Here is a 20917-nt window from a genome sequence, read left to right on the forward strand (position 1 = left end):
GGCTCAGAGGAGTAGGGCATATGACTGATGAAGAGCAGAGCCTGGACTTAAATCTACAGCTGTCGTACTCCTAACCTGAAAGTAGCACCTTACTCATTATGCCCCTTGCATCTGGCATGATAACTGGCAGAGAAGGCACTCAACAAGATTTGGGGAACGATGGATCTTGATAGGTTAGTTATGAGAGGTCCTGGGAAAGCTCAAGACATTGTCCTTATGTGGCTTGATTCCTGGAGCTAGGATGGGTGGGCCTGTCCAGGGACCTGTGGAAGACCATGGGGACTTTGCCGAGATCAAGGGGGCACCGTGTGAACCACATGGAACTCCTGGTTATCTTCACCTCTCTGATCCTCTTTGTCTCACTGGTTGGGACCTGGTAGGCAGGTATAGGGACAGATGAACTCCCTGAAGTTCTGGGGCAGGTGGTTTTATAGGGCCTGCACTTCTGGCTCCAGTTATGAGTAGGATTGCCTGGCCAGCAGAGATGGGTGTGCTCAATTATAGGTCACTCAGCACCAGTGGGGTCGTCCCTGGGAGTTCACAGGTGGATAGTCTATCCCTCCCCCGCACTCCCTTCTGAAGTATGGCTGACACAGAATGTCACACTGGTTTCGGGTGTATGTACGCCCTCTGTGACAAAGCACCAACGGTGGTACTGAGGATGCAAGCTCGAAGTTCCCAAACTTGTCACACACTCACATTCTCGACATCTAAAAGCAGGGGGATAAAATGCCAATAAAAATGAACTTCCTTGGGTGGGAAGCCCCAGATGGCTTTCCTACCAGACGGAGAACAGGCTGCTGGGGCTGATTTCCATAGATACCAATTTAGGTTGTCTGCCTAAGCCATGCAGACAGTATCTCAAGGTGGGGTTACTCACTTCCTCTTGGCCTGATCACGGTGGGCATTTCCCCCCCAGTTTAGGCCTTGGGCCCAGAAGTAGCTGGAAGTAGTGCCTAGCAGTAGCAGCGAAGCCTTGACTTAGTTGGCATAAGTCTTAAATCATCTTTACAGACTTGGGCATTGCAGCAGAGCCCCCGCTGGGCCAGGTCAGAAAGTTATTTTGTGGTCCCACGAGGGATCACACCTGTCTTATATAGGGCAGTCAGGTAATCAGAACAGCCCTCTGGCCATATAGGGCAGTCAGGTAATCAGAACAGCCCTCTGGCCATATATGGCCAGCGGGTTCATTTATTCATTCAACAAGTACTTCTGTGCACTTACTATTGGTCAGAGTGGTGGGCCCTGGGAATACAGACAGAAATGTTCTTTGCCCTTACAGAGCTTATAGTTTATTGGGGAAAGCAGGCAAACAAGTAAACACAAGGGCGTAAATGTGTAATGGCAGTCTGTTAAAGCTGTGATGGAAATGAATAGAATGCAATACCCAGAAGAATATGATGTTAAATCGGGTGGGCAAGGAAGGCCGCAGTGACCTGCAGGCTGGGGTGGGGGGTGGGTAGGGAACCACCTGTGTTAAGAAGAGAAGGTAGAGATTTCCAGACAAAGGAAGAACAGGTACAAATGTCCTGAGGGGTCAAGATCTCGGTGTATTGGAGGACCTGAAAGGAGGCCTGGGTGACGGGGAGGAAGGAAGGTGGAGGAAGAGAGGAAAGGAACAAGTTTTGAGAGTCAGGCCTGTGTTGGATTATTTAAGTCAGATAGAGTTTGGATTTGATCTGGATTATCCTAGTAAACCACAGAAAGGTTTAAGTGCCAGAGATGAGAGGATGCCTTATGGAATGAACAGGCAGCTGGACAGCGATTCCGTGGGGTGGAAAGAAAAGTGAGAATAAAAAACAGAACAAAATTCAACCTCTCTAAACTGCTCCCCTTGAAGACCATAGACACCTTAAAATCATCTAGAGTCTTCCAGTTTTCTAAGAAAAAGAAGTTTTCTAAGAAAAAATTGGGCAAAGGCACAAAGAGGTGTGAGCACCAATGTTTATCACAGCTTTATTTATAATAGGAAAAAAATAATCCCAGAAAAACTGAAGTGTCCCTCAGCAGGGAATAGCTATATAAAGTTTTGCTTAAATATATGGTGGAATTATATGCATCCTTTTAAAAATGCCAATGTCTGAGGTACACTAAGGAAGAAAAAGGTTTTATAAAATTACATCTTTGTTTCAGAAGGGATGTTGGAAGAATAGAGAAAGGCTGGAATAGATAAAATGTTCATAGTGGTGTTCTCTGATTAGTAGAATTAAAGTTGATTTTTGTCTTCAAGGAAGAAAAAAACTTTTAAGCAGGAGCATTAAGGTGTTTTTAGGCATGTTTTTGAAGATTGTGCTTGCTATGAAGAATGTACCCTAGAGGGGCAGGAGAAGCAGGGAGGGAGGGGCTATTTCAGCGGTCAAACAAGAGGGGCTATTTCAGTGGTCAAACAAGAGATGGTGTTTGCATTTTGAGGGAGGCAGAGAGAAGTAGATAAATTTTAGGTCTGACCAGAAAGTAGGAACAATAGAATTCAATACTAACACATACAGCATTTCAGGCCCTGCTCTAAGAACTGAAGAAATAGTGGGGAATAGGGCAGATGACATCCTTGTCCTCTCTACTAAGGCAGTCTGGTGGGCAGTGGGGTGCTGGAGCTGGTTCATACCAGCTCACAGGACTCAGGGTTAAATTTTCAGGAATTTTGACAGCTGGTTGTTGAAACCCAGCCATTATTAAAAATTAAGTTATGTAAATTTGAAGTCTAATATCATACTCGAAACTCATCACTTCCTAATTATTTTACTGCATTTTACTATTACCTGTGTTCTTCAGGTTATTTACATCTATTGTATCTGCCTGGTGGAAACACCATATAGTAAGTAGTACATTACTGTGCATTTCTTCTTAATTCTACTTTGGTGATGTCTTATTTGTAGCTTGACGATGGCCATAATAGGAGATTTACCCACAGAAATTAGCGCATGCTACAAATCAGGGCTTTCTCCCTTCTGGAGAGCTGGCTGTTAACACATATATCAGCACCTCCTTTGATAGAGTAACGAGCACAGCCCGAGAAGTCCAGCAGCCAGCACTTCATCGTAGCTCTACCACTTGCTAACAATGGGATTTGGCTATGATACCTAATATCAGTTCCCTCATTTGTAAAATGGGACAGATAGTATCATATATATATGAGATTATATATATATATATCTCATATTTATGATTTAATGAAATAATCCGTATGAAGTACAGTGCCAGGCACATACATGTGCCCAAGAGATATAGGCAAATTATGAGTATATTTATTCATAGAGAAGCAAGAATGGACTATGCAGGGAGGCCCATTATAGGCAGAACAAGAGCAGACGTGCATGGTTGGAGGAGTCAGAGGGAGCAGCTAGCTCTTTTTGGTGCCTGGAGCTTTATCCCAAGCCCTCTAAATCACAGAAAAGGAATCCAGGCGCTGCTCCTGGGAGTACACAGCCCCAGGCTGCAGGCCCAGCACACGCAGCCCTCAGTGGGCCCCAGGAGAAATGACTGAGATCAGAGAACTCAGACCAGGGGTGGGGCAGGCTGGACACAGTCATTCCAAGGGACAGTGGGTCAGTGTCCAGTTTAAATGTAGCCCGTGCAATGTAAGGGGAAGCTCTGCCCATGAAGACATTTGCAGGCCCACATTCAGACGCCCTTCAGGGGAAGCCGAAAGTTGCTGGATAGGATTGGGAAGACCACAAGGAAAAGGGATGGTTGGCTTTTTCTGGGCTTGAATTCCCCAGGAAATCAAGCAAGAGACTGAGGTCCCCCCAAACCTGCTCTGGGCAGCAGAGGTTTGCAGAGGAAGGGGTACTGCTAAGGCCCCATAGCCAGGCTGAGAGGAGTGAGGCAAGAACGCTATGGAGAGCCGGTTTCCGAGCCTCTGGCCTCTGGTTGAAGGGTGGGTATGCACTGAACCCTGTGGCCTCCAGGGGGCGCTCAGGACCAAGTATGGACGAGCACTTTCTCAGCCCAGGCCAGAGGGCTGGGAGGGACTCTGGAGAAGCAGAAATGGCTGCCTCGAGTGAGCAGAGAAGCAGGGCCAGCCCTATGTGGGTCCCCTGAGAAGAGTTGCCTTGTGCCCTGTGACTGACACCAGAATGGCCAACATAGCCACAGCCTCGGTTCCCAAACTCTGCCTCTTAGCTCCTGCTCAGAACTTGAGCTTCAACAGAACTGCCTGCCTGCGCAGACGACTCTGCTTGTCTAGTCCCTGTGAAGGTGGGGCAGGGGAGAAGGGCAGGGGCACGGGGAGGGCATGATGGGGAGGCTAGGGAGCAGGGAGGGCAGGGGAAGGCTCCTATAATGCTACTTAAGCCCCCTTAGGGTAGAAAAGAGAATTAGGAAACAGTAGTGAAAAAGTGCCACAAATCACTCTTCTGGATAGATAGACCCAGGGGTGCTGTGAAGGGAACCAGTGCTGGGTGGGGGCAAAAGACGCTAAGCTGAAAAATCCCATCCGGTATATGTTCTCAGAGTCCTGCTAGGCCAAAGGAGGCTGCTAGCTGCTCCCCTGGACCAGCAGGGCTATGCAGCATGCTGATAATATAACTATTGAGACCCCCTCACTGTGGATTTTCTGAGGGGTGTCTGTGACTCAGTGTGAAAACCTCCCTCTTCCCTGGCAGGCTCAGTGAAATCTGTAGGCCATGTAGGCACAGGTCTGGAGCTAGAGACAGTGGTTGAGGGGGTTGCTGATGAAGGGCTACCGGATGCTCAGTAGGAAGAACCCCAGGAACGTTCTATGAGGTTTTAGAGACTGAGGGGCAAAAAAACAGGTGAGAGTGAGTTAGGGTGGTACTCCCTGTGCCTAGTGCCCAGAAACTGGGGTGGAGCAGGTCCAACCAGGGATGCCCTGCAGTAGGGAGAAGGTGGGTGTCAGGTATCTGCCATAGGAGCCCTGGCATTTGCCCATGCTGCCAAAGGCTTGTGGGGTCCAGCTTTGCCCACTAACTAGCGGGGAGGAATGATGTTAAAAGGCACATTTTCATTTATAAGTCAAGCGAGAACATTGGGCCTGATGGCAGAGGCCCAGTGACATGTTCCAGAGGCCCCACAAATCTTTGTTTTCCTGTTGGGAGGAAACATTGCAGAGTAGGAAAAGGAATCTGAGATCTTTGCTAAGGTTATATAGGGGAATGTCACGGGCATGGAGCCATCTGAGATGGATCAGGGCCCTTTCAGGCTGGACTAGGGAACAGGGGTCCTGGAACCTCAGCCTGGCCCATAGCTGACTGCCCATATTTGTCTTTTGATTCAGCAGCCAAGTCTTAGATGGAGATGGGGCAGGCTTTGGGAGTGGCCCCAAGGAGTACTGAAGATAGCAGATGCTAGAGATAACAAGTCGGATCCCAGGGCTGGAGGAAGAGAGGGATGTGGGAGTGGGACACTGGAGAGAGAGAGAAGACCATCAGATGAAGGGCAGTGACAAGGGGACCTGTGACCTCTGGATCACAATATGCCTCCCATCATTAACACACCCTCAATTCCTGATATTCCCCTCACCCCAGAAGGAAAGACAGTTGTTAGGAATTCGGCTGCAACATTAGCAACACTAGTCAGTAGGTGAAATCCATTTTTTTTTTCATTCAACAGTTATTGAGCACCTATTATGCACCAGGTACTATTTGAGGTGGAGAGAATGTAATGGTAAACAAGATGGGCAAAACAAAGAAAAAAAAGCAACAAATAAGTAGATGAAATAATTTCACGCTTTAATAAGTGACATGAAGGAATTATGCAAGTGTCGGAAATGGCTAGATAAGGTGGTCAAGAAAGGTTTCATTGAGAAAGCATTTAGGCAAGACTCAGCAGTAAATATTGTGAAACCCCAGTTACAGTTCTGTTTATTCTGTGATGGGTAAATAAAGCACTTTTCCCTTAAGGTGGAAATTACCAAGGAAGAGTAATTACTAGAAATGCAATATGCAAGAGAGAGACACCTCTTTCTGCCCCATTCAGCCCTTCCCTCCCAGGTGATTTTTCTAAGTACTTTGCTAGCAGGGGTGGGGCCGGGGGTGGGACTTGGACATTTGGCGACAGTGAAATATAATTGACCCATCAAGGGCAAAGCTGAAGGGGTTTGGGAATGCCCCAGAAAGACCCTTGATGAAGCTTGGAAAAAGCTGTTCTCTGAGTATTTCTAAGTGTGTTTGCTAAATAGATGTAAGTATCAGTGTCTTTAGCTGTCTTAGAGCATGGCTTGACACTTAGTACACAAAAATGGTAGTTTCCTCTGCTTCTCTCCTCCCACATCGTAGAGGTAAATCCAACCACAGAAAGGTGATCCTCAATTAATCTACATCCTTCCTTGACCCATCATCAAGGTGATGAGAGTCACAGTCGGGCTTCAGTGGCATGGGCTAGTTACCGCTCAAAAGTCATTGAAGGGGGATGGGGCCTCTTGCCGGGAAGAGTTAGTCCTGGACTCAGATTTCTGTCCAGACCCTGACCTTATTTGCACTGATGTAATCATCCAATATTGGCATAGTTCTGAGAGACAGGACTTGGATGGTCAGCAGGCTCGTGGTGGGGGTGGTGCTGCCACCATCTCTATATAGGGAACTGAGCCAGGTGCCCAGAGCTGTCCTGTGGCATCTCAGCATGGCTCGGGCATGGGGAACACCCATTGCACTGGGGTTGTTGGGCCTGTGGTGGTCTCTGGCTGTTGCCTACCCTCTTCCTCCGTGAGTAAAGCTGGAGCTGGGGAAGGACTGGGGACTGGGCTAGAGTAGCATAGGGCCAGTTTTTAGGCCGGGGCAAGTTTGAAGACAGGAGCTAAGGGAGAGGGATTGGGCCCAGTGGATCCAGACAACCATCTGTCTTCTCTCTAGGGACGGTACCCCTGGGAACAGGACCGAAGGTGGGAGTGAGACCAGAGTGAACCCAGACGTGACCGGTGAGGCCCTGACTCCCTGAGTCTGTCTGTCTGGTTGTGTCTCTGCGTTATATTACCTGACTGGTCTTTTACTTGCATCTCCCCACCCCCACCCCAGAACTCTGCTTGGATGGCTGGAGCTTTGATGCTGCCACCCTGGATGAACATGGGGCCATGCTGTTTTTTAAAGGTAGGAGGGGCTGGGGTTGGGGCGTTTGGGATGGCAGACCTGGTCCTATTCTCCGAGGGTGTATCTGTCTGTGGGAGATCTTAGGAATTATCTGAGGGCATCACCCACAGCTTCTCTGTAACTATCTCAGCGGCCAAAAGTTTATTCTGCGTGCCTCAGTGAGTGTGTGTTTTTCAGGGGAGTTTGTGTGGAAGAGTCACACATGGGTCCGGGAGTTAATCTCAGAGAGGTGGAAGAATTTCACCAGCCCCGTGGATGCCGCATTCCGCCGTGGTCACACCAATGTCTTCCTGATCAGGGTACTGCTGGGCAAAGGTCAGGGCGGGGCTGGGAAGTGCTGGAATGGACACTAGAGACCCTCCCTCAGGTGACCCTAGCATGGACGCCTTACAGTAGGTTCCAGGCTTCCTCCCCCTGTGCCTTCCTTTCCTGAAAAAGCTCAAGCTGAGGGAGTGTATGTGCATGTGGGCCTGGCAAGCACAGCACCCAGTGGCTATCCTTCAGGCCCAATCTTTGTCCAGACCTCTCTGCTACTCCTCATGCTGTTGGCCGTCCTTTCCTTCCTGGTAATTTTTTCCCTTGGTCTCCATGACTCTGCCTCACAGACTCTTCGTATGGTGACCAGGCTGTTCATAACAATGGCACCTGGCCGAGGGGTGAGGGGAAGATGAAGTCCAGCCTGCTGTGCTCACCAAGTCCCATGTCCTGGCCCAGGCTGTGTCTGCATAGAGGAAGCGCGCCTTCTCCTAATTTGTACAAGGCTCTGTGTGCTTAGGGCAGCCCTCACTGCCAGCTTTCTGTCCCCTCCTGCCTCTTTCCTGCTGTTTTCCAGCTTCCCGTCCTCAGCCAGTCCCTGAATGTTCCTTGGAGATCTGTCCCAGCCCTTCAAAACACCCTCCCTGCATGATCTCAACCGCTGCCACGGCTCTGAGGACTTCCTATGCTGTGGGCACCAGATCTGGATCTCTCCCAGAGCTCCAGCTATCTCTTTCCAATTTCCTGGCAGATATCTTTGACTTAGATGTTCTGTGGGTACCTCAAATTCAGTATCCCCCAAACTGAGTTTAGTATCTTTCTTACAAACCCACCCTTTCTGCTGTGTCCCCTATTTCATTAAGTGGCACCACCCTGTGCTAATTCCTGCAAGTCAGGTACGCGTGGGTCTTGAGATCTGGCCTTTGGTTGTCTTTACAGTCTTATCTCCTCCCCCAGCACATTCACTGTGTGCCACCTACAGGAGACTACCTGTAATTCTCTGAGCATGCTCTGCACCTGCTGCTCCCTCTGCTGGTAACACCCTTTCCACAATTGTCCCACTGAATTCCTACTCAGTTTTCAACTCTTGGCCCCAATGCTTCCTCCTCTATGAAGCCTTCCAGGAATTCTCTGTGTAGGCTTAAGCACTCCGCTTATATTCCCAATGCACTTCACATGTTTCCACTTTGGTGGTTGCATGGCTAGGATTGTAGGTACCTTTCTGCTTTTCTTTAGTGAACTCCTTGAAGGCAGAGACAGTTTTGTCATCCCTTTATCTCCAGTGCCTTTCACAATATCTGGCATATAGTAGTCACTCAGCAACTGTTTCTTGAGTGAATGGGTGAATAAATAGACGAACAAATGAATATATGAATGGATGGATGATTGCAGGATGACTATTTGTGGATGTGTTTGCCAAGACTAACGGTATTACAGATAAGTGTGTCATGGGAGTGGTCGATGTGTGCATGTGCTATAGCAACAGTGGCAGGATTTGCACAAACTAAGAGTATGTGTTTGTGCAGGGGGCAGCACATTGTCGTCCACAGGTGGATTGAAAGTGTGTAGGGCCGCGGGGGGGGGGGGATACTGTATAAATGCAATAGATCAAAGATGTTATGTGTGAATGCAGGTGGCAGTATGTGGGGTCCACAGTTAAAAATAGAGTAACTTGTATGCAGGGAGACAAAATCTGGGTGTATCCTCCTGAGAAGGAGAAAGGCTATCCGAAGTTGCTCCAAGAAGTGTTTCCTGGAATCCCATCACCGGTGGATGCAGCTGTGGAATGTCACCGTGGGGAATGCAAAGAGGAGGGTATCTTCTTCTTCAAAGGTCAGTGCAGGCTGGAATAAGAGAGCCTGGAGTAATGCTGAGTTGGTGGTGATTGAGGTAGTGGCAGGGATGGTGGTGGTGTTGGAGCACCATGTGGCTTCCCAAGGAAGGGAAGAAATAGAGAAGCTGGTTATGGTCTAGAGGTCAAATAGGGAAAGGAGAGGAAGTCACCCTGGGTGAGGTAACTGGGTGTAATTCTGCTAAAAGTTCTTCACTGTTCCCCATGATCCTTAGGATAAATCTATGTTCCTTAGTCTTATGTACAAGGTTCTCCATGACCAAGTTCCTACTGACCCTCCAGCCTTGACACTCATCATGCCTTTACCTTGAGTATGAAGTTCCAGAGACTCTATGCTCTTCCCTGTACACCTCATTTGCTTCAAGCTTCAGACTTTCCTCTCCCTCCTTCAGAGTTCCATCTCCTCCTCTTCTCTGCCTTGTGATTCCTGCTTCAGGTATTAGTTTAACTATCACCTCTGGAAACCTTTCCCTGTCTCTCCTCACTGCACTTGCTGAGCCAATCATATGCATTTTCCTGCTGAATTTTATTATATGATCACTCTCTTCAACTGTTTCCCTGCTGGGCTGTGAGTTCCATGGGGCCAGGACCATACCTGGCCCATTATGGGGCCCAATGCTAGCATAAGGGAGGGCATAGCCTGGCCTCACTGAATGTTTGTTGATTGACTGGACAAAGGTAACCAAACGTGGTTCTGGGACTTGGCTACGGGAACCAAAAAGGAGCGCTCTTGGCCAGCCATTGGGGAATGCTCCTCTGCCCTGCACTGGCTCAGCCGCTACTACTGCTTCCGGGGTAACCAGTTCCTGCGCTTCCACCCTGTCACGGGAGAGGTGCTTCCCAAGTACCCTCTGGATGTTCGAGACTACTTCATACCCTGCCCTGGCAGAGGTGAGAAAGCCCCGGCCCCTGAAATCTGCTGGAATTCATCTACCTTCCCTGAGTTTGCAGACCCCACATACCCTAGCTCCTACCTTAATTCTGTGGGACAGCACTTGGCCCTTGCCCTAGCCCAGTCTCCATTCTGGACCTTCCCAGTTGTCCTGCTATGGAAGAAGTCTACATCCCCACTACCCCTAGCTGTCTCTCCCACCTCGGACTTCATTCTGACCTCTGGCCTCCCTCTGTGTTCCCCCTCACCTATTTCTCTCCCCAGGCCATGGACACAGGAATGGGACGGGCCATGGGAATGACACCCATCATGGCCGTGGGGATATGCGCTGTAGCCCAAATCTAGTCTTGTCTGCACTGCTGATCGACAAGCATGGTGCCACATACGCCTTCAGTGGTGAGAGATGCCTCCTGACGCCCCCACCTCTGCCCTCCATCCCTCCTGTCTCTTCCATGTGTCCCCCATCGCTGATAGACTTCCTCCATTTTCATCACTGTGTGCCTTATTTTGTCCCCTTGAATCCCATCCTTAGCATCCTCGGCATGCAGTTTTTTATCCCTCATCTCCTCTGATGCATATTGTTCAACTTTGTCTCTCACTGCCCAGGCCTCTAATTTCATCTACCTGTTTACCCCACAGTAGTGTCTACTCTCGGGTCTGTACCCTCTTTATGTCCCTAGGACTCCTCATATTCCCTTTGCTCTTGCATGTCTTGCCAGGTCCTCTAGCTCCCCTTAAGCATATCCTTGGGAGCTCCATCTTTTTCCAAGTGCCTCTTCGTTCTTAGCTCAGGCCTCTGGGCACAGCATTACCTGGGGATGAGATGTTCCTATTGCTGAGAACCAGCCAAGAAATTTTGGGTCCCTTAGACCTTTAGGAGATAGATTTGCTGGCCTGAGGAGATTTTTACTCTTAGTGACCAGAGAGATACCCCTCTCCAGACCTGTGGCATTAATTGGTAAAAGCCATACCTAGGGATGTTCTGGTGTTAGTCAGGCAGATAGTGATGAGTCTTGATCCACCCTTGAGAATAGCTCCAAGAGAAGGAGTAAACAATACTCAGCCTAAGACATATGTATGATCAGATACAAATGTAAAATAGTGGTGAGAACATAGAACAGTGAAAATCCTTTTTTGCTCCTAACCCCTGGACAAATCTGATCAGATATGACTACCAAGCTATAATGAAAAAGACACAGTCATGAGGAGAGCATATCCCTACAACAGGAATGCATGTTGTAATGAGAACATTCATCCATGATGAAACACATACCTGCAGTGAAAATATAGACTTATACTGAGAATATATGCCATAGTAAGAACACATAATTATCAGAACATGCAGCTATGGTGAGAGCATGGGACCATTGGGAGGACAGACAGAAAAAGTGAGACAGAGATAGAGGTAGGTAGGTAGGTAGGTAGAGATACTGAGAAAACAGGGCCACAGGGACCACATAAAGATGTAGAGAGAATACCCAGCCATGGAGAGATCATAGAACCTCCAGGCCATGTGGCCATGAATAGAATGCAGCTGAACTCCTAAATCAAAAGTATTAGATATGTTTCCTAGCTGATGAGAGAACACTGTTACATTAAAAATCCCCAGCTGAGGTGAGAATTCACCATCTTGGTGACAACACTAGTGTGAACCAGCTACTCAGCATAGGGCTGGTCCTCTCCCTTCTCTGATATATCTTTCTCTTTTCTCTGCCTCCTAGCTTCTTACCCATTCTTTCTGCTTTTTCACAATGTTGGCTTGGACAAGGCCCATCATGCCCTCTCCCTTCTCCTATTCATGATCTTTCAGCCTCAGGTCCAACTGGGAACTGCCTCTGTTGCTCTCTTTTCCTAGTCGGGTTGCCAGAGAGGAAATCTGACTGACCCAGCCCATATTTTTATTCTACACCACACTGAAGTGGTTACTGGTCAGTCTGTGCCTTACCTGGTGATGCATCAGGGGTTCATCACTTATTTCCTCTGCACAAAGAGCACCACAGCTCATTCTCAAAATAGGGGTAGTTTCAAGAGGAGGTGAAGGTGGATATGTAGTCACTATGATATGCCCAGTAAACAGCTATAAAGGGAACTTGTGGCTATAGTGAGAACATCGGCTATTTATGCAACAAATATTTATTGAGCACCTGAGAAGCACTGGACGTAGTTCTAAGCACTGGGATACAGTAGCCAACAATGGCAGACATGCCCTCATAGAGCCTGATAGAGGGAGAGAGGACAATAAGAAAGAGAAAGAAGAGTTGGGAGGCTGATGTGAACACAGTAAGGTGATTTGAAGTCGAAAATGTATCTGTACTGAGATATTTTAAAATATTTCTTATTGCTTTTAAATGTGTGAGTAAAAAGTGAAACGTCTCAAAAAAAAAAAAAAAAAGAAAGAGAAAGAAGAGATACTTTTAGGTAGTTGTGAAGTGTTCTGGGAACATCAGGATGTTTCTTATCCTCAAATACCATTTGGAGCTGGTATAAATGGATTTTAAAAATTGTTGATGTTTTGAAATATAAAATAAAAAATGTTAGGTGTCAAAAAAAGCTGTGAAGAAATTAAGACAAGATAATGAGATAGAGTTGAGGAAAATGAGGGGCCCCTTCTTTGAAGAGATGCTTTTTGAGCTGAGATTTCAGTAATAAAAAGGCATTAGGTAAATAAGATGAAATCAGAGAGGGAGGCAAACCATAAGAGACTCTCTCTTTTTTTTTTTTTTTGGAGGCAAGCAATTTGAGATTTTATTTATTTATTTGTCAGAGAGAGAGAGAGAGCAAGAGAGAGAGAGCACAAGCAGGGGGAAGCACAAGAGCAAGAAGCAGGCTCCCCGCTGAGCAAGGAGCCTGATGAGGGACTTGATCCCAGCACCCTGGGATCATGGCCTGAGCTGAAGGCAGATGCTTAACTGACTGAGCCACCCAGGTGTCCCAAGAGACTCTTAACTATAGGAAACAAACTGACGGTTGCTGGAGGGGAGGGGGATGAGGGGGATAGAATAACTGGGTGATGGGCATTAAGGAGGGCACTTGATGTAATGAGCACTGAGTGTTGTATGCAACTGATGAATCACTAAATTCTACCCCTGAAACTAATAACACAATGTACATTAACTAAATTGAATTTAAATAAAAACTTTTTTTTTTTTAAAGCATTAGGCACATAAAGCACTAGGGGAAAAGCATTTTAGAGAGGATGGATAGCAAATACTTTGAGGAATCAGGAAAGAAGGCCAGAGTGGCTAGAGAACAATGAAAGAGCAGGTGAGTGGCTTGAAAAAGGGAGACAGGGGCCAGATTACATATGCCTGGGTAAGGATTTTCAACTATGAAAGAAAGCCAGGAGGGGGTCTTGAGCAGGACTGTGATATGTTCTCACTTATTTTTTAAAGATCATCCTGGAGCACACAAGTCATAAGAGATACAATGGTGTAAGCAGGGCATCCAGTAAGTATAGTAGTTCTTGCAGTTGTCTGGCTTAGAGGCAACGACAGCTTGGACTAGGATTAAAGCAAACAGAGGTGGTGAGGAGTCATCTTGATATATTTTGGAGGTTGAGGTGACAGCATTAACCAATGGATTGAATATTGGTTGGAGTGGGGAACGAAAAAGAGAGGTCTTAAGAATGACTTAGCTTTTTGGGACTAGGCAACTGGGTGACTGGTGGTTCCTTTTTCTAAAATTGGGAAAGATTAGGGAAAGAGTAGGGGTGTGTGTGTGTGTGTGTGTGTATGTGTGTGTGTATGTTTGGCAGGGAGCAGACATCAGCTTGGACATTGTAGGGTTTTGGTGCCTAATGGCCCCAAATGGACATATTGGGTAGGCAGTTAAGTTTGAGCCTGATGCCCAAAGGAGAGGTCCATGAAAGCTGAAAAGAACAGATCCAAAGTCATCAGCATATAGATGGTATTTAAAGCCCTAGACTAGGTGAAATCACCAAAAAAGTGAGTGTAGGTAGTGAAGAGGCCCAAACTAGAGGATTCCAATATAAGATATCAGGCTAAAGAGAAGGGTAGTAAAAAAAAAAAATAAGAGGAACACTGGAAGAGGCTGGTATCACAGAAGCCAAGATCCAAAAAAAGATATTTCAAGAAGAGAGTCGTGAGCAGTCAAATGCTACTGAGAGGTGGAGCAGGATGGAGACAGAGAAGTGACGATTAGATTTGCAAGTTGGAGGATACTGACGACCTTGACAAGTACAGTTTCAATGGAGGAGGAAACAAGTATAAGTGAAGTGGTTAAGGAAGGAAAGGTAAATGGGAACTTAGACAATTCCATTAATAAATTGTTATGAGAAGGGGAGAAGAAAATTAGGGCATGTCTGGCTACTCCCTCATTCTCCTGCCACCTCAAGGGATTAGAGAACACAGCCAGAATGAGAACACTTGGTGGGAGCATGCTGTGGTGCTTCTCTTTTAATTTTTGGTCACTGTCCCTCATTGTCTATAGTCTCTCTGTACATGGATGTCTGAGATGCACAGGGAGCCACTGCCAAACCCCATGACATTGGCCTCACTTGGCACCTTAGCCACTGTTCTCCATGCTTGCCCTTCTGTCAGGCCCTAGTGACTCCAGCTCCAATCAGGTCACCAGGCCCAACTTTGCTGATCAAGTCCTGCTCTATCTCCTCTCACCTGGCCTCTTCCCTCTTGGCCTCTGGATGTATTCTGTCCTCCCGCTCAGGACCTATCCCTGCACCTGTTACTTGCCTATCCCATCAGCACTAGAGGTACCTCTGATACCCCACAGGGTCCCACTACTGGCGTCTGGACACTAGCCGGGATGGGTGGCACAGTTGGCCCATTGTCCATCAGTGGCCCCAGGGTCCTTCAACAGTGGATGCTGCCTTTTCCTGGGACGATAAAGTCTACCTAATCCAGGTATGTGTTGGGAGAGAGGCTTGAAATGGGGACTGGGAGCGTATCCAGCTCTATGCTGATTAACGTCCTTTGTCCTCCAGGGCACTCAGGTATATATCTTCCTGGCAAAGGGAGGCTATACTCTAGTAGATGGTTATCCAAAGAAGCTGGAGAAGGAATTTGGGAGCCCTCATGGGATCAACCTTGAGGCTGTGGATGCAGCCTTTATTTGTCCTGGGACTTCTCGGCTCCACATTATGGCAGGTGAGGGGCATCTGGATACTGCATGGTGGCTTGTTCTGGTACTTCTCCATGGCATAGATCCCCGTCAGGGCTTGGGGAAGGGTAAGGTGAGGATCCCATGATGTGGAAGCTATGTTTTGTCTGGTGCCTTCTTTCCAGGACGGAAGCTGTGGTGGCTGGACCTGAAGTTAGGACCTCAAGCCACGTGGACGGAGCTTCCTTGGCCCCATGAGAAGGTTGACGGGGCCCTGTGTGTGGAGAAGTCCCTCGGCCTCCATTCATGTTCTGCCGATGGTCCTGGCTTATACCTCATCCATGGCTCCGATCTGTACTGCTACAGTGATGCAGAGGAACTGAGCACGGCCAAGACCCTTCCCCAGCCCAAGAAAGTGGGGAACATGCTGGGTTGCAATCGTGGAGAGGAGGTCTCTTGAGATGAGTCTGGCCCAGCTCCTTCTCCCTGTTTTCCTCACAATAAAGCCAGAGTGCTTCTTTGCTAGACTCAAGGGGCCCTGGTTGTGGAACAATCTCATTTCTTTCTTTGAATTGAGAAGCTAGTAATATCTCTTTGGAGGCTGTCAAGTTCAAATGAGGCTGTGAGAAGCAAGGGAGGGAAGGGCTGATGGAAAATTCCCAGAAGTAGACTCACACTCTGGACCATGGCCTCATCTGGTTTAAGGCCAACCCCTCCTGACCTGGTGGCCCCTTGCTTTGTGGGAATTTGGTGGGTAGAAGAGTAGACTGACAAGCTCCAACTGCCACACAGGGCTTTGTACTGGGAGGCCAGGCCATAGAGTGGTTTCTGACAGGCACCAGGTCCCACTGGACCAGAACTGCCTAAGGTTCCTTCACCAGCCTCAATGGCTGGGAGGGAGGACAGAAGATGAATCTGGGCTTCTTAGATCAGGATGCACCCAGGGCTTGAGGTTGGCTATGGCTGGGAATAGAGGTTAGGGGTGAAGCACCAGAGCTGTGGGGTCCACTCCCAAGAAGTATCTTGAGCTTTCCCCTTCATCCCTGATGGAGTCTAGATGATTATCATAGGGCTGGGTGTTCCTCCTTCAGTCTGAGAGGTGGGGATAAGGCCAGAGTCTCAGGTCTGGGCCTTATTCAGTCAATGTGCTACATCTGGGGCCATCACTGCATCATGCCAGAGAGCTTGGAGGTGTCTAAACACTTATCCAGCAACTCTGGTACTCAAGATTAACTTCCTCCTCTCTATCGAAGGAGGAAATTTAAGTCTCTTCTTTCTTCTCTTCTCCTACCTGCTCTGTCACAGGGAAGCCTCTAGTTTGTCTCCAAGGAACTCCCAGAAAAGGTCCCACTCATGCTTCTTTCATCCACTCAGCACCTCCTAGGTGCTCTGCACCAGGGTCCCTCCTCCTTTCCCTATAGCTGTCCCAATAGATGGGCAATGGTATTAGCTTTAGCATGACTCCCATACACATCTGTACCATTTCTCTTCCTCTTTCTATGCAGGTTAAATTTCTCCTTCTTTGGCATCATGCAAGTGAGCCATACAATTCTTATGGCCATCATCTACCAACCTCTTGACTATGTTCTCTCAGTTGGTGAAGCCATCCAATTAGTATGACCAAACTCTAACCCTAGTGATTATTCACAATTGCTCCACCTGTGAAAATTTTCCTTAAGTTCCATCCCACTTGTAACCACAACTTCTTATCTTTATCCTTCTGCCTCCTGCACAACTTCATTCTCCTCCAGCTCCTTGCCTTTAGAGATGTTTGAGCCCTTTATTATCTCCCAGTCCTCCATTGTCACAAAGCCATTCTTTTCCTACCCAAATTGAACATCAAGGTCAATCACCTGAACAACTTTCTTAATAATACTTTTATTTCGGGGCACCTGGGTGGCTTAGTCATTAAGCATCTGCCTTTGGCTCAGGTCATGATCCCAGGTCCTGGGATTGAGCCCCGCATCGGGCTCCCTGCTCAGCGGGGAATCTGCTTCTCCCTCTCCCACTCCTCCTGCTTGTGTTCCCTCTCTTGCTGTGTCTCTCTCTGTCAAATAAATAAATAAAATCTTTAAAAAAAACGCACAATACTTTTATTTCTGTCCCCTTTAATGTCTATTTAAGCAAGCCATAAAAAAGGAAAACAAAAGAAATACAAAAGCCAACGTTAGGTAGAGAAAGAGTGAGAACTTTAGAATCAGACATGTCCGAATTCCAATCCCAGCTAGGTAGGCCAATTACTAATTCTGTATATTTGAGAAACAGCCTCTCTGAGCCTTGTGAGTGGTGTATGTGTGTGTACACCCATGCGTGTATGCCAAATAGAAATGTGTATTGTATCAATGACTGTTCAGTAAGTATACAGAAATCACTCCAGATATTCCAAGTAGAGAAGGATTTAATGCAAAGAATTTGTTACAAAGTCGTAAGGGAGGGGGGTGCCTGGCTGACTCAGTCCGTAGAGCATGCAACTCTCCATCTCAGGGTCGTAAGTTCAAGCCCCAAGTTGGGTGCAGAGCTTACTTAAAAACAACAACAACAACAAAGTTGTAAGGGAAGTCTGGAGAAACATAAAAAGGAAAGCAGAGTTACCCAGAGACCAGGAAACTACCACTAATCTTGGTTTAGAGGAGCAAAAGGGAGAAAAGGGGAGCCCAAAGATCAAGGAGCCGGAGCCCACAAATCTGCACTAGCTGCTAATGCACCTGCAGTTTGTACTGCTGATGCTCCTGGAACCGCTTCCGCTTTTGCTAGGCAGCAAGCACTGCTGCTGCTGTTGCCAGAGGGACCGCCAAGAGCAGGAGGACCTCCCCCTTCCTCCTGTGATGGTTCCCACTGGCGGAACCTGACTGGAATGAAGTGACAAAGGCATCTGAGAAATGTGGTTTTCAGATTTCCAGCCCTTTCCAGGGGAGGTTAGAGAAGAGTGGGTGTGGGGATGAGTTCCGGCAGGCAGTATCTGCCACACAGATTCAGCATAACTCTTGGTTGCAAGTAATAAAACCCAACTCAAATTAATGTTAAGTACAAAGGAAATTTACTGACTTATGTGAATTTAGGCAGAGGTAAATATATATGTTAAAATGATGTTACCAGGCATTTGTCTCTCTCCACCCCTTAGCTCTGCTTTCTTTGAGTTGGCTTTGTTCTCAGGCAGGCTCTTTCCCGGTGGCAGGATGTCCACCAGGTTTGCCTTCTATGAGCACCTCTTGCCCAACGGTTGCAGGAAAATTCCTGGATCTGATTTCATCATGTGCCCATTTCTGAACTGATCACTTTGACCTGATGATGGGTTAGGAACCTAGCCACTGACGTGTGTATGAGACTGGGGTGATGCCCGTCTGAACCACATAGACTTAGAGTGGGGCGGGATGGATCTTTAAAGAACACTTATGTGCTATTACCAATAAGAAGGGGGGCGGTGCATGCTGTGCAGATTAACAACAAAAATGACATGTTCACTACAGGATAATACTTACCTTGTATGGTTTTTCTTGTTCTCCATCCAAACTTCTTCCCTTCCTCAGCTAAAGACTTTGAAAATGTTGATATCACTGGGCACGATACCCCTCAACCTCTTTCCTGCTCCACTTTATTAATTACCCTACCTATACCCTTGCCCTCTCCCCTTTCCTGTCAGCCTATAAAGTTAAGGTGTCTGATTCTTCTCCATAAGCCCTTGATCCTACCTCCTCTTGTTGCCTCCAGGATCTCCCTCCATCTCTCATCATCTTTTTTATTTTCAAATTCATCTTCTCTACTGGTATCTTTTTGTAGTTGATATCTATGTTTAAGTCTCTATCATCTTAAAAAAAAGAGACAAAACCAGAATCTTTAACTTCAGATCACTCTTCACTACAGTCTATTCCTCCTTACAAATTTCTCAAAAGGAAGGTCTGCACTTATTCTACTTCCTCATTTTCATTTGTTCAATTCACTGCATTGTGGCTTCTGCCCTCATTTTCTGCTGACACAGATCATATCATGGGGATCCAGGCCTTCAATGTTGCCAAATTCAAAGGATACTTTTTTGCCTTGAACTTATTGGAAATCTTTGCTGCATTTGATGCTGTTGACCACTTCTTCCTTCTTGAAAGTCTTTCCTCTCTTGGATTTCTTCCATGACGTTACTCTCTGTTGATTCTTCTCTTACTGTTTCTTCTCAGTTTTCTTCTTAGCCTTTTTCTCCTCTGCTGGCTCCCCAAATACTGGTCCTCCTAGGGTTCAGGCCTGGATCCTTTTCTCTTCTCACCCTATATGCTCTTCCTGGGAATGTATTAGAATAGTCCTGTTGAAGAAGGGTATTGAGCAAGCCTTTGCCAGGCCTAGCATGTGACTTATGAATTCCATTAATCTGGAAAGATTTTACTCCTTATAGATTTTCAAATGATAACAACACCCAGAAGAAAGAGGGTTTATTGAATCAACTACAAGAAAGATTGCAATATCAAAGCAATACTTATATGTAGTGGTAGAAAAGGCTGCCTTTGCTTCATTAAGTGTTTTTGCTGCTAATAGAGATGAAAGATCTATTCTCCCATATATGGTGCCAACTGCCTGGTAATGCTAAATGGTTGGTCTATTAATCCAAATAGGATAAAGCCAGTACTCTTGATAAGTGACTCTGGATAGATCTGCTTCTAATTCAAGTTTTTCCTAAATAGATCCAAGGTAATGATTTTAAAAGATTGCTGCCTCAGAGGGACCTACACTGGTCAGAACCACACACTGAGCATCTAAGGCAATTCATAGGCTACCAGTTGCTCCTAGGTCGTGGAGAACATCAGAAGTGGGGAAGAGATACAATAGAGAGAGGATGAATGAAGGACACAGGTTGACTCCCCATTGATCAGGAAGCTCTGCAAACCTAGGAAGAGATCAGGGATTCATGAAGACTGTGTGTGTCTTCACATGCATTACATGTGAACTGTACAATTTCCTTTTTACATCTTAGCTAATTAGACTCCTTTCTCCACCCTCCCCCACCCCCCAACTATCTGTGTGCCTCTGGTTATCAGAAGAGATTTTCCTGAATATTGCAGCCACCCTATTCAATGGGGTTGGGAAGACAAGTGTTCTGCTTTGTAAACCGGTGATACTTCTGGATTTTTTCATTTGCTCCAGCAGAAATCTGGATGTCATCTCTTTATTCCATAGCCAATCAACTGATTGATCACTTTTTGTGAATTCTACCTACTGAATATTTATTAAACCTATGCAACTTTCTCCATTCCTACTCCTACCACTATAATCATCTGCTACCTAGAACATCAATTGCCTCCTAACTGGTCCCCACACTGCCAATTTTGCTCTATCTATTCTCCACTTAGCAGCTGGAAGTGATCTTCTAAAATGCAAGGGTGGACATGCCACTCTCCTGCCTCAAACACTTTGATGATTTTCCATTCCCCTTAAAATAATGTCCAAAACCCTCAGCCTAATAGGCCCTTTTTGACTTGGTACATACCCACCCTTTCCAGCTCATCTAATAAGACGAGAATACTTCTAATAAGAATACTTCACCATTATTACATCCATACTGGCCTTTTTGTACTTCTCCTTGGACTTGGAATAATTTTCTCTTCTGGCTGACCTCCATCTCCTTTACCCCTTCCCCTCACATATGTGTCACTTCCTTATGAAAGCCTTCCCAAACCTCCCAGGCCAAATTTAGTCCACTCATAGCATCCTGTACATCTCCTTCAAGATACTCATCACATTTCTAACCACAAGTTTAATGTCTCATTCCCGTGTTATTCAAGCTTCATGAAGATGGGGACTGAATCTTGTTTGTTTATA

The 20917-nt window shown here is 46.7% G+C and overlaps 1 protein-coding gene across 1 annotated transcript; it reads left to right on the forward strand.

Annotated features, from left to right (window-relative positions):
* The first annotated feature begins 6579 nt into the window (after positions 1-6579).
* Positions 6580-16399, forward strand: HPX (hemopexin). Its single transcript, XM_032427170.1, has 10 exons — positions 6580-6662; positions 6810-6874; positions 6972-7043; positions 7221-7342; positions 8981-9131; positions 9829-10041; positions 10307-10438; positions 14792-14922; positions 15003-15165; positions 15304-16399. The coding sequence occupies exons 1-10, from the start codon at positions 6580-6582 to the stop codon at positions 15576-15578; spliced, it is 1407 nt and encodes a 468-aa protein (XP_032283061.1). The 3' UTR covers positions 15579-16399.
* The last annotated feature ends 4518 nt before the right edge of the window (positions 16400-20917 follow it).

Source organism: Phoca vitulina, unplaced genomic scaffold, assembly GCF_004348235.1.
Source record: "Phoca vitulina isolate PV1807 unplaced genomic scaffold, GSC_HSeal_1.0 scaffold36, whole genome shotgun sequence".
Classification (NCBI taxonomy): domain Eukaryota; kingdom Metazoa; phylum Chordata; class Mammalia; order Carnivora; family Phocidae; genus Phoca; species Phoca vitulina.